The sequence below is a fragment of the Homarus americanus genome, unplaced genomic scaffold (genome assembly GCF_018991925.1).
Source record: "Homarus americanus isolate GMGI-L3 unplaced genomic scaffold, GMGI_Hamer_2.0 scaffold39155, whole genome shotgun sequence".
In the NCBI taxonomy this organism is placed as follows: Eukaryota; Metazoa; Arthropoda; class Malacostraca; order Decapoda; family Nephropidae; genus Homarus; species Homarus americanus.
This window is the reverse complement of record NW_024737042.1, coordinates 5,784,762-5,799,630: the sequence shown is the minus strand read 5'-3', so window position 1 is coordinate 5,799,630 and position 14,869 is coordinate 5,784,762. Positions and strand designations below refer to the sequence as shown.

Below are 14,869 nucleotides of genomic sequence, written 5' to 3'. Positions count from 1 at the left end.
TTGTTGAGCTGAATAAATTATACAGTAAAGGGAAAAGTAAATTAAAGAAAAACTTACAATGTAGGTACACTGGGAAACTGACTTACTCTTAACTCTGTGGGATAAGTGCCAGTTATAAGAAAGACATCATCCTATCAATGCAATGAGTTTCAGGAATTATAAGTGTTAATTTTGTCTGAAAAAAATTGCCTTACCAGAACAAAGTAGAATGAATGAAATTCAGTGAAATAAGCATAAAATGTGTTGCAGTAGTCTTGTAATCAAGGCAAGTGAAAGCCAATAATGATACCATATGACACAAACCAACTAAACCCTACTCAATTTAGCAGAAAAATATTTTAAGATTATTAAAATGGATTAGGACTATTTCAATTGCTTTGTTTTGTCACTCATTATAAATGATTTGCAGTATCCTTGTTTAATGGACCATGCCATCTTTTTCACCTTATCTTTGAATATTTTCACCTTTTCCATTACTCTGACAAATTGAATCATATTTTGAGTGCAGGCATCCCCCATGTTACAAAATCCCTGGTTATGGAATTTCACCCTGACGGAATTTTTAAATTATGTATATAACCAAAAATTTGGGGTGCGGAAAAAAAGGTCACCCTTACAAAATTTGGGTAAAAAAAAAAAAAATATTTAATAAAAATTTTTACCAAAATGGTAAAAATTATTCATGCTGATCCTCTGCCATAGTCACAAGGCGGTTGGAAGACCACCTACCTTCCCAGTTCCCAGTAACCATCATAACAATGGGGCTGTTTAGTTGGAATTTTTCCCCAGCCTGTGTTCAGTTATGCGTCTGAGTAGAGGACTGTATTCGCCGTTCAGATTTTCAAAAGAAAAAATGTGATACAGAACAAAAACTTTATCAAAATTATAGAATCTATTTTGTGTGGATTCTGGCTACATTCTCCAGCTGGTAGCAGCCACAACAACAATGGCACTGCTCAGTTTGAATTTATTACCCAGTTTGTGTTCAGTTATGCATCTGTGTTACTGTGTACCCTTATTTAAGAGGAGTGGAAAAAGATCATCAAGTTCAAGTGAAAACAGTGGTGATAAAAGATTTCATAAAGAAATTGCATTGGACATTAAACTTAATGTTTTATGGAGGTAACTCTCATTGCACCACCTCCTGCAGCACTCAACATCATTTCTGGGAAGTAAAATTTTAGTGTTTTGTTCATTTATTATCATGTTACATCATGAATGACTCATTGTATGTGGTTAAAACCATTTAATTTCATATATGTGCTAGTGTCACATTTTTGGGCCTCAAAAAATTTATGTAGGAACGCATCTCAACTTTTATAATGGAAGTCAAATGGGAAAAATAGTTTCGCGTTACAGAATTTCACGTTACGGAAAGATTTTCGGGGATGGAATCCTTCTGTATCCCAGGGGATGCCAGTACAGTAATAAGGAATACAGTGTATGATTTTTGCCAAAAACTAAAACTGCTTAATAGTTACTTGCCACTAAACACAATCACAGCTTGCTTTAGGATATTCATTGTTTTAAGGGGGAATGACATTGTTCAGAAAATTTACAAATCCATCATGCTTCTGGTCCTTTACAGATTTCAAAGGTTATACTGTTTAATTAATTACACAAAATATATCACATACTGTACTGTACTGAAATAAAAATACAGAGGTTTTTGTGTACAATACAGTACTGTATAAGTACTGTATGTGCATGTGTGTTTATGTATATGTACAATTGGCTCCACTCCTGATTTTACCACCGAGCATTGCCAATGCTCTCTCTCCCTCAGGTTTGAACCCCCGAATCCTGAAGTGTGAAACTGATTCATTCATTAGTGAGTGGGAGGGAGTGTGTGTGTGAGGGGGGGAGGGGGGGGGTTGGTGTCTTCTTGTGGGGTGAAACAGAGTACGACTAAGTAGTGAGGAGGGAAAGTGTACAGTATATCAGTTGGGAGAGATTACAGTGTAGAATAAAGCTTTGATAATAGGGGTTTCATCAGCTGGGTGTAATCATCTAGCGCTAGCCAGATGAAAATAATATATCTGTAGCTACAGTAGGATGAGAGGGGGACGAATTCATGTTCTAAGTAAGTTGGATTATGGATATGTTTCAATCTATAGGAGATGGAACTTCCCAGCTGAATAAAATCGTGTGTCGGTTGCCAGAATAAAGTAGATAAGAAGACATCGTACTGAAGTGATTAATTAGTAATCAAAACAATCAGGAAGTGGGCAGCACATATTTATGTAATACGTACAAACTTGATCTGAGGAAAAGTAATTCAGTTGGCAGCTGTCTGGTATAGAATCAGCAAACCACATAGTGCAATTGTGCCAAACAGTTAGGTTAAATGAGTAACAAACTATTGACTGTCTCATTATTATTATTTTTATCAAATGAGCAATTTATGATGCAAAGTGATATAATTATTGCTTAAAGGTCTTAAAAGTGATGAAGTTTCTATGTTGTACACTAGAGGGAACCCTCGACCCCATCTGCCGTGCCTCCACCACCCAACTCGTACTCTGGGTTGCTGGTAGTGGAATCACTGCAGACAATTTACAGAGTAGAATAATATTGTTTCCTCTCATTTTCATGAGGCAGTTATGATGAGAATACAAATACAAGTGATACCCAGTATTTCAAGCAACGGTCACAAAGGCTGACTCACGTCAGGGTGAACTGAGCCCAGAGTATAGCGATAGCAGGCAAGTAGTATAAGGTGTAATTAAAATACTCAGAATATATGGAAAAGGACATTTATTCTAAATAACAATAATGTGAAAGAGTAGCTGAAACAAATAACTCCCACACCCTGGTTATCAGCAACTCTGTCTATGGGTGCCGTCATGTCACAAGGATTGCCCAGATGCCAGTGCTAACTATGTGGTTGTAGTAAAATTTTCCGAATCCAGCTAGGAAACACGAGGCTATATATTTATCTCGTCACCACCTGACTCGCTACTTCGTTAGCGCTGCTCGGAATAACATGACCCGGTTACTAAGGTCCTCTTCGTGGAGAGTGATGATGCGACTGCGTAGACTTGGAGGTCGAAAGTGACCTTGTAATTCTTTGGGGTCACCATATCACCTCAGGTTAGCAGTGATTGGCTGTCTCTATACAGTAAGTCATCGCTTAACGTCGTGGTTACGTTCTTGAAAAACACAACATTAATGGAAACAACATTAACGGAATAAATTTTCCCCATAAGAAATAGATAAAATACGGGAGTTACGTTCCCCAGCCTCCCTTTGCCCCATAAAATACATTACATATACATAAATTCAATGTAATTTTTATAGAAATATATATTATACATCCAAAAAGATAAATAAACTAAATAATTTTGTATTCTACTCACTGATCGGCAGAGGTGGAGCGAGTGTGTGTGGTAGATAGCAGAGAAGAGGAGGGTGGTGAGTCACTGAGACCCAGAGGGGGGCTCCCTTTCCTGCTCTACTGGGGTTCCCCCTCGGATGCTGTTAACTCCTCCTCCCTTGAAGGCTGTTGTAAAGATGTTGCTTCTGCCTCCCGATGACGAAAAAAAGAATCCAGCTTTGACTGCTTTGTGCTCCTTTTTCTTTTTTTCCTTGTAGATCTCATTATAACACTGAAGAGTTTACTCCATGTTGCGGACAATCTTTGAGCTAGCGGCTTCACCAGTCATCTTAATATTGGAAGTTATAATGATGCTTGAAACGTTGAAACCATCCTTGGCTGGTCGTAAAGTTCTCATCCTTCTATCCTTCGCCATCTATGGCTTTTAAGTCATCATACAAGGATTTTGCTTAATGCTGGATGACCATAAAGCTCACTGGGGCATTGCGTTGATTCTGGTCCTCTATCCACATAGCCAGCATCTTCTCCATCTTCCCTATCACTGTGCTTCGAGCACGACTTGTCTTTGTTGCACTTAAAGAAGTACCACTTCCAGCACTAGCCTTAATCTTGTCCGTGCTGGTCCGGATAGTACACACTGTTGTGGGGGTTAGGCCTAGTGCTACACCAATGTCCACAACACATTCATTTCTCAAAATGGTTTAAAACCTCCATTTTCGTAGCAAGGCTAATGGTCTTGCATTGCTTCTTCACAACACTAGCATCACCAACACTAGATGAGCGCTTGGAAGCCATTTTGAATGGTTACAGTACAGTATTTATAGCAAAAACACTTAAGCACACACGTACACTGTGGAAGCCTAACAAAGACTGGGGACGCTGTGACGCTTCGCGAGAGAGTGTAGCGCGCCAAGATGAGAGAGCATAGCTCGCCAAGATGAGAGAGGGTGATGCGCCATACAAAGTAGTCCATGTTGGGTGACATTGTTATAACGAATCGGTTGGGACGTCTGAATCATGGGCATCTTAAGAGTAGTGACGTTATAACGAAACAACGTTAAACGAGGGCTTACTGTATTCTGTGATTGGCTCACGCTGACGAGAGTTGCTTCTGCCCCGCAGCAAATCAGATAATAGAAAATCAAACAAACATGATTTTACTTCATAGGTTCATGACTGTTGCTTGAAATACTGGGTATCACTTGTATATGTATTCCCATCATAAATGTCTCATCGAAATGAGAGGACACAACATTATTCTACTTTGTAAATTATCTGTAGTGATTCGACTACCAAAGTAGGAATTGGGTGGTGGAAGCAGGGAGGGTAGGGGAGTGAGTGGGTAGTCGAGGGTTCCTCCTGCACCTTCGTCCAGGGTTGCCATAAAGTCCATTTCATAACATATAACTTTATTATTTAACATCATTAAACAACAGCTTTGCATCACAAATTGCACATTTGATAATAATAATAATATTATTATTATTATGAGTTATAATTTTTTTATCCATTGGACCTATCTTTTTGGCACAATTAAACCACGTGGTTTGCTGATTCTATATCTGACTGCTGCCAACTGAACTATTCTTTGTTCACATCAGTTTGTATTACGATAAATATGTGTTGCCAATTTCCTGACTGTATTGATTGCTAATTAATCCTTTCACTACAACGTCTTCTTATCTATTTTATTCTGGCTACCACCAGACGATTTTATTCAGCTGGGGAAGTTCCATCTCGTAGTCAAGGGGTTAAACAAAACTTAGCTGCTTCTTCAAAATATAGATTCAAACATATCCGTAATCTATTTGCTAATAAATGTTCGCTTTTGCATGAATTCATCCCCCTTTCATCCTACTGTAAATTTAGTATTTTTATCTGGCTAGTGTTGGATGATTACACTCAGTTGAGGAAACCCTGTCGGTATTGTCAAAGAGTTATTCTGCAATGAAAGCTTTCCCAATTGATATACATACTGTACACTTTCCATCCTCACCCCCCCCCCCCTCACACACACAGAAAGAAACCTACCCTGACCCACCCCACCCTTCTTCCTCGCTCTCACTCTTTCACTAGCGAATGCTTTGAATTCACACTTCAGAGTTCGGGGTTCATACCTCGGGGAGTGAGAGGATTGACAACGCTAAGTGCTAAAGTCAGGAATCGAGCCAACTGTACTTGTAAGTGTTGTTATAAATATCCAAATGTAATGTATACACCCTTTTGTAATATATTCTAAATACAGTCTAAAATAAATCTATATCAAACATAGTAAAATATGAACATACGCATACTTCACAAAAATATATACAATAGGTCCTCAACAGAGAGAGAGAGAGAGAGGTCCGATTAAGTGCTGGCCTATAATTTGAACCAAAAATTCAATAGAAATTGAAGGGATTTGATAAAGTGTTGCTGATTAGACCTAGAAATTAGCAAGAGAGAGGGAGGGTATCCAACAAAGCAGTTGAACAAATAGGGCAAAAATTAGTACAGTACAGTACTGGATTATTGCCGATATATTTTATTTATTTTTATTTTTTTATCGGACATTAGACTCCTTGTGTGCAAGTTTTAAAGGCCGTTTTTCCCTCTTCTTAATGAAAAATAGTTTTAAGTATAAAAGAATTTCTGGGATCCACATATACTGTACTGTATTATACATCCCTATATTTTCCATATGAAGTTAACTCAGACGGAGAATGAAATATTATGGAAACAAACCTTGTTCTCTATTGAGGGTTTACTGTAATCTATAATATATTTTTGGAATTCTGGATCCACTCCCTTTCTGGAGTGTTATGTTCAACTCTATAATTACCATGTTTCCTTGATAACAGTACCACTGCTACTAATACAATTATCAGTACCATGAAGATAACAATTAGTAATATAGCCCATATGGGAAATGAGTCCTGGGAATTTGGCTCCAGTAGAATAAGGGGATGACTGTCTTCTAACCGCAGCACTGCGACATTAGAAATAGGGCTGAAAGAGAGACAATCATGTATCTATATTAACAGAAGTAAATTATTGCAAAAATGTGTATTCTTTCTTGTTTTTTATCAGGTAATGTACAGGTACAGATTATTTGAATATTTTTAGCCACTATGTATAGTACTCAATTATTCCTTTAGCAAATGCATTATTGTCTGTCAGTCTGCAAAAGTCAAATTATTTGATGTTTTCTCATATCTTTGGGTGTCAGAGAAGTAGTTTGGACAAATAGATTGAAAAACACAAAAATATATTAATTAGAAAATTGTGTTACTTGGACACACACATGCCCCACTATATATTGGCAACAAAGGTTATTTTATTATTAATAGCTAAATGAAAATCTTAACCAAGACATAGGAAAGGTAAAATTGTGCCAGAATGTAGATTAAAGAGACATACATTTAATATGACACTGCAAGAATCCCCATGATGTACGTGCACCTAATCTTTCATGATTATTATGACAATTGATGTGTGAAACAAGAAAACTCAATTTTTCTGACTTTAGCTATGTGCTGTAGCCCTCATCAAAGTGTCTGTGGTTGTGAAATTTACTGTCTGTACAGACAATATGACTTGACAATATTTCATTTGACTTGTATATAGTACTAAGATCTGTTGTTAGACAGACTTACGGTCTTATGAACATCCTAATGGGAAACCATAAAACTTTGTGTGTTTTCTACATTCTTGATGGGAAATAAAAAATAGAATCCCACAAGCATGTGATATTTCTCAATAGAGAGTCAGTCTTTTACAAATGAAAATCTACACCTGGGCTATAAATAACCCCAACATATAATCTGCAAGAGCAATAAACAGCTCCAACATACTGTCGTCCACAAGGGCTATAAACAGCTCCAATGTACAGTCCACAGTAGCTATAAAGAGCACTAACATACAGTCCACAAGAGCTATAAAGAGCACCAATATAGTCCATAAGGCCTATAAACAGCCTTAACATACAGTCCATAAGAACTATATACAGTGCCAACATACAGTCCACAAAGCCTATTAATAGCATAACATACAGACCACTAGGGCTATTACAGCCCTAACATACATTCCACAAGGCTATTAAGTGGTCTTTCTACTTTTAAAATGAAGAAAATAATCCTCTAAGAGAACTTTAAAATAGGATTGTCTCAGAGGCAAACTAACTCAATGGACAATCATAAAATATTTAAGTGATAAATCTCGTGTGTTCAAAATCCATCATTATAATGATTGATAGGTCATTAAACTGCACTCACAAAATGCCATTTCAAATATTTTAGCATTAGTGCTATCAAGCCCACAAAAAAGAAAGGCTTCATAAGAAGTGTGATACAGTAGAGATATAAAAGAAAAACAAAGTGACAAAAACTTTATTTTCCCAGGATGATAGATGTTTAGTTGAAAAGGAGTATGAAGAGTTTTTGTGAGTAAACAACTTGGTTTTGTTGTGTGAAGATGGAAGAAACGAAGATATTACCCTGATATTGTAATTCCTGCTGGGATAAAAATATACTGTATAAATACAGTACTGTGAACTCCTTACTATAGACTTACCTTTTTCTTCCCACATCATCCACTGCTTGGAGAGCAAAGAAAAAAGTAATGTCCCTCTGAAGTAATAGTTCCTCAGTTTTGTTGATATTTTCTCCAGCTTCAACAGGGGAGTCATAAATTATAGTCTCACTGGATGCGTTGTTAAAGCGGTTCTCTGATAAATCATTTCTGTTACTTGTCATACGAAGTACATACTGCGCTGCTGAGGTGAAAGAAATGTAGTCGAGAATTAAAGTGTGACACTGACATGATGGTAAAGTTCAGTCTGACAAGTCAATAAAGGCACTACATTTTTACACATAGTATACAGTAGTTTGGCAAAAAAAAAAAAAAAATATGTGTGTGCAGTCAACAGCAGAAGTTCGTTGCAAACCATCCTGTATAATATGAGCCAAGTAATTTGGTAACTGTAGAGAGTCCTTGATATACGGAACCCCCTTTATACAGAATTTCACACTTACGGAATTTTATTTTTGTTCCAGGTTTGTTATACTATGCAGCCAAAATTCTATTTTACTGCATAGAATTTTTTGGGGAAAAGACAACTATATAAAATACCATTAAAAAAAAATCATTCAAATTAAACTCTACAAAAAGTAAACAAAGGAGCACCCTAAGCGAAAATTACCATCAGTACCACCATTACTACGATCACCAAATGTCGTCTACCCATAAATTAGTTTATAAGAATGAAAGTTTATTGAACTGGTATGTACCTACTGTGTCCAGAAAATATCAAATCATTTGCTAAAAGTGTTACTCCATTATCTTATACAAAGTTAACTCACAACAAAAGTGGCATTATGGAAAATATGGAAAGAATGCTGAACATGTGGATTGAGGATCAACATAGCAAAACTTTCCATGTTCATTGCTCTCCATACAGGCAAAAGCTCTTAAGTTATTTGAGACTTTAAAACAAGAAGGTGATAGTACTGAAAGAGAAACATTTATGGCAAGTTGTGAGAAAATTTTGACCAAAATGTACCCAAGGAACATAACCCTGATTTATATCATTGTGTCTATGGTAAAATCATTTTCACTTAACGTCGTGGTTTTCAGGAACCTAACAATGACTTTAATGGGGGCATTAGTGTACAAGCTTGCCAAGCTATCATATAGAACAAACATAAGGAAATACTTCTTCACACAGAGGGTGGTAGACCTATGAAATGATCTACCAACCTAGCTGTGGAATTATGAACAGTACTGGGCTTCAAAATAGCCCTTGACAAAATTATTAAGAACAATGGAGGAATCCTACATAGGCCACTGGCCTCCTTCCATTGGCATGGCCACCTCAAGTGAATAGCCACTAGGTAAAGGTAAAAGAATTCATAGCGATTTGGCACCCTACTAATAAGCTTACTGACAATAAAGCCAGTTGTAGTCATATGAACTCCAAATTGTGACAGAAGTGACCAACTACTGAGGACATAAAGTACCAACTACTGAGGACCACTGGGCAAAAGCATTTATTGTGGTGGCAAGAAGTTTACTTGCTGAGGAAAAGGCGAGGTTAGGCTAAAGGACAATTTCAGAAGAAAACTAGATTTGTCAGTTACACTAACAAGTTTCAAGCCTGATAGTATCATACTTTCATTGCCAAAAATCATAAAAGCCCTGGCAGATACTGTTAGCAGGATATGCACATCATCATATGCTTGTCACTGCAGATTCAAGTGGGAGTATAACTGCTGCAGTCTGCAGTTATATATTAGTTACACCATCAATCCCCTGGGATTCAGTATGACTTAAAACAAAATGATATACAGTTTTATAATTGTACAGTATCTATCTTTGTTTAATTTCTTCTCAAACTAACATTTATTTCTCTATGTCTCCTTTGTCTTCTCATTTCCATCAATTTACTTTTGTTCACATTCACTGTCATTATTTTCTGAGTATTGAAGAAACTTCTATACTCATTCACTGACACAGTATTGGATTTTTTCCAACTTAACTTACCCAATAAAGAAGTGTCCTCTGCAAATAGCAGCTGATTCACCTCCCATTTGCATCCAGTATGCATCATTATTTGCTGAATTTACATCTTATCTTTCAGTCTGATATTTTGTATGAAAAAATACACCACCTGCCTACAGAACCTACAGGACTTTCTTAACTCTTATAATTTTCCTAGAAAAGTCATATTTACTCATTATACATAATAGTTATTATCACTTTGTTTGCTCAACAGAGCTGATAAGTCTTTGAATGATTCTGTAGGGAGAGTTAGGAAGAACTTTCAATAATGAATTAAATATTCTAGTTAAAATGAATTTCATTATAGGGAGTATAGTGACAGTATTAAAAATTACTTTACCTGACTCATGAGTATAAATCAGAGCTTCTAAAACTGATGGTTAGTTAAAAAAAATTACTTTTCACTCACCACTACCAACATCCAGATCATCACCGGTAGCAGTCCAAATGAGACTAATGTTGACCCTGTTAAAGTCTGAAGGACCTTCAACATCATCCAAGAGAACAATACGTAAGTCTCTCACGGCTGCAGGAGGATGAAAATCTGATGCAGGTACTGGTATTGCAGTTACCTGTTAACAAGTGAAATATAGTATACTTTCCTGCAATTATTGTCAGTTTCATTATTGTATCTTCAGCTAGCAATTCAAAAGTTAACAGTGGACAAAAATACTAAGGAGCTGACCCTGAAAATACCACCGTAGAACTCCAAAGAAAAATAAATATTGATATATGGGAGATGTACCTCTATCAAAATAATTGATGATACAGCAAAGGAACTAATACAATCAGTATCTACTGTATTATGAAACTATTCTACAAAATTTTTATAACAGTACTAGTAAAGTACAGACATCCCCTTGGGTTATGGAATCTCTGGTTATGGAATTTCACCCTACTGGAACTTTGAAATTATGACCATAATTTTGGGTTATGGAAAAAATTCACCCTTATGGAATTCAGTCGGCCCTTAACATACTCGGGTTTATAACACACGGATTTGCAAATACGCGGATTGCCCCGCCGGAGGAATATTCTGTACATTGAAGTTATTGAAGTACATTCAAATCGCGCGCCATTCAACTCGCGCGCGGCACCGAACACGGGACACCGCCCGCTCCCGCAACCTCACACACACACGCATAGCTCTCCCTCACTCAGTCAGTCTCGCTGTAACCACGCTTGTGTTGACATCAGCATTGTAGTTGCAAAAATATTACATTTCCGTGAATGTATTATATCAAGCACAGTATGAATAGAATATCACTAATATAAGAGTATTTTAACCGAAAACTACTAAAAAAACGAGTAACATATCTTGAACATCCGGTGGCTAGGTAAAGTCTTTTGTTTTCATGTAGTTTATCCTAATTTACATTGAAATGCATTACGTTTCAGCAAAACTACTATTTATTTCTGAGAATATGGAAATGTAATATTTTGCTGAAATGACGTACGAATTACAGTGGAAAGTGACGAAAGCAATGACTCGCTTTCTTTCGTTCAAAAGATGTTGCCGTAATCGCTTTTCGAATGGTTTTCAGTTAAAAAACTGTTGTATTACAATAATATTCTATCCTTACACTCAATGTTCTCCATCAGCTGCATTTGAGTTGACAGCAGGCTGGTTCCACTCATAGTAACCAACACTTTTGCCCCAGGTAGAAGAGGTTGCCAAAATGGGGACAGGATGAAGTCAGTCTGAACAGGTTCTCCCTGCTCTAGTGACTGAATACTTTGATTAGTGCCAACTTCCTCATCCTGATCCTGGAATCCACTAAAATTGGGCTGACTAGGTAGAGGTTCTTGCAACCTTCCTACTGCCTCATTATCCTGGATATCCCATAATCTACTTTTCTTAGCAGAAGCAGGTTGGTCTAACTGGGGATTAAGTCTCTTACCTATCACCCATAATTTTAAACTTTCTGCCAACTTAGGATCTTTCCAGTTTACATTTAGGAATTTACTCTTCGAGGCCTTATTCCATCAATTTTTAATTTGGCTCTTCAAAAAATCCTTCTTATCTCCTGCAGTTTGATTAATTTAAAAAATAGATCATAACAAACTGCACAATCCAATGGTGAAAACAGGTTGTCTGAGACACAGCTGCTATGAATTATGCAAGCCAAATGAGGATCTAACTTAGTAATCCAAGTGGCTCTACATCCTTGATAATTACATGTAGTATGGGCCCCCTTGGGTCATAGGTGAAACTACTACTACTGAATTCATATCTTCTAATGATGGAGCCTTCCTTGTATGTATAGTGTATGAGCTGAGCCATCCAATAATTGTAGCTCCTCACTCAACACTAACTCACCAGAGACAATTCCGTGGTCTCCTCCGTCATCTAGCAGTCCAGACAAATGTCCTTTATCCTCCAGTTGCACATCACTCATCTAAACTAGGAGGAACACTATGAGTCACATTGTATCATCATAATAATATAAGGGAGATTACATTTTCTCCCAAACATAATCAATATGACTCGTAACTGTGATATTTCAGTAATTTATTTCATTTAATACCTCTATTGTTCTATGAGTTATCAGTGAGACAATCGTAAACAACTAACTCACTGTATCATACACCTCTCCCTTCTCTTATCTCAAATGTCCCTCGGCTCATTGAACTTTGTTTCTTAATCAAGCTCACTACAATTCAGAGCACTAATTTTTGAGGGATCACAAAGTTTTCTATTTGTTGCCAATCAGGTTGCACAGACATCATCGCTTCAATTAATCATGCTTGAGCAATGATGCTTGAGTGAGTATCAGTCACCCGGAAGGGTTGACAGTGCTGAGCTGCTACCATAGTGCTCCATTGGCTAACTTCGTTCACCATTATTCTGGCAAGATGTATTGGGGTGAGAATTCCACCGTTTGAAGGGTTCTCATTTAACCCATACCGATGATACAAAGTTCATCCCAACATAACTCTAGATTGCTAGTAAGACCGGAAGGTCAACGTCCGGAAGGATCACTAAGACTAGCAACCTCACTAAAGTTCGCCTGGATAGGCTGAACCCACTACTGAGGACATGAATAAAATAGAGTTATGAAGAGAAAAACTTAACTCTGGCCTGCATGCTGAGAGTAATCAGAAAACCCAGGGCAGAAGCCCGAAAAGTTTCGTGAACGAACATGAGAAGAGGGATAGGGATGGCCACATTTACCATGGTACTTATCACAACACTTGCACAGTAAGAATTGGGGTTAAAAAATTTTATATATACAGCTCCTCCCCGACTTGCAACCTACTCGATTTACGACCACCCACACTTACGACCTGCCTCAGATGTACCAAAATTTTGTCAAATTACGTATTTTCGAGTCCCAACGTCAATACACAGACAAAATTTTCGTTTGTAATTCCCTTTAAAATGGCTGGCAAGCTTAAAAGTGAGAGTTTTGTGGTGCTGAGAAGAAAAAGAGACACCCATTTTAGATTTTCTATGTATTAATTAAGTATTTTCGACTTACAGCCATTTCGACTTACGACCTGGATTTGGGTCCCTAACCCAAACGTAAGTCAAGGAGGAGCTGTGTTCAGGAAGGGCAAAAAATAAACGTCATTCACTAAGTGACTTGAAAACAGAGAATTATTAGTCACTAAGTTCGACTGTCTTCGTAGATAGAAGACGAGCCGCGATCGCCATGCTCGACCAAACCGTATAAAAAACTACTCCAAACGCAATATCTGAGAAACATAACCAAAATTAAAGTCACTCAATTTTCTCACCTTGCTTAGATGTATAATTACCGTAAGTAAAATCCTTGTGGACTTAATATTTCAGCTATTACAACACAAATTAGTGAAGCCTTCTTTGTGCGCGTTTACAGCTGATTCACCAGGCAAGAAGATGACGGTAGCAATGTGTATGATGAAGGGCGCGGGAGAGGGTTTTGATAATTGCAATTAAATGCCAGGTAGCGACGTGTCCTCCTAATATTATGTATTTAAGTAATTATTAGATGTTTTAATTGCCTGTATGTTGGCCTGGCGAGTTTATGCTAGGCGTATACATATATACCTAGTACTGTATACTGTATTGTATATATTTGAAAGTAATGATAAGAAAAAAAAGATAAGTTTTGTGCTGCCTGAATATTCTTACTGTTCAGTATTTTATAGTTTTGAGGCAAGTAGAAATATTTTGTGCTTTGTAGTAGCTATTAGATATAAATATGATATAAAAGTGCCTTCAAGTAAGAACTGTGTATTACAAGTGAGTGTCAACATTACTTTCTGCTCGCTATGGGCTGTGCACAGTAGCTTCAAACAAGGCATCTTTCATCACTCGACACTGCTTATCAACACTCCAGACAACTATCCAACCATATTAGAATGTAAGTACATCCTTCTGGTGTTTTTCTTATATTGATTAACCAATTTTTAAGGTGACAAAGGATAAAAATATATATATGCCCATGTGGGGGGTTCAGTGGGTCTTACGTCGCCCGGGCTTTAAGGGTTTAAAAAAAATTCATGTTTTGAAATACTGTACATAAAAAACACATTAAAAACCTGTATGCTCAACCTTTTGGATGAGTAGAAACACTTGAGGCAAAAGTTGCTTGCATAGGTACACATATATTTACATGTATTTTGTCAATTTTATATTTTTTTTCAATACAGTATACAGTGGAGTCTGCATTTACGCGGTCAATTGAACCTGTTGAGGCCCGCGTAAAACGAGAAACGCGTAAATGAAATAACAGAACATATGGGATTAATTGAAATAGAGACTGGGCCGACCCCCAAACTCCACTTTTCCGACACAATACCTACGTTGTAGTAAAAATAACATCTTAATTTTATGATGGTATGCACACACAATTAATATTTAAGAGAAATACAGTCGCCGGTTAATGTCCATTCAAATACAGGTGCTCCCCGACTTACGACTGGGTTAGGGACCCAAATCCAGGTCGTAAGTCCGACATGGTCGTAAGTCCGACATAGAAAAACAAAATTTCCCCCCAAAAAATTTTC

General features: G+C 37.2%; 1 protein-coding gene across 6 annotated transcripts in view; it reads right to left on the bottom strand.

Moving 5' to 3' along the window:
• Positions 1–1,184: 1,184 nt before the first annotated feature.
• LOC121872621 (calcium-activated chloride channel regulator 1-like) overlaps positions 1,185–14,869 on the bottom strand; it is a 149,391-nt gene continuing 135,706 nt past the window's right edge. For 3 of the 6 annotated variants that reach the window (XM_042375521.1, XM_042375523.1, XM_042375524.1), the window contains 3 exons: positions 10,284–10,446; positions 7,889–8,090; positions 1,185–6,325 (listed from right to left, as the gene is read on the bottom strand). In XM_042375521.1, the coding sequence (XP_042231455.1) occupies positions 6,091–6,325; positions 7,889–8,090; positions 10,284–10,446 (600 nt within the window). In that variant the 3' untranslated portion in view covers positions 1,185–6,090. Of the gene's footprint in view, positions 6,326–7,888; positions 8,091–10,283; positions 10,447–14,869 lie in introns of those variants that run through there. The other 3 variants (XM_042375522.1, XR_006090128.1, XR_006090127.1) reach the window with 3 other exon arrangements.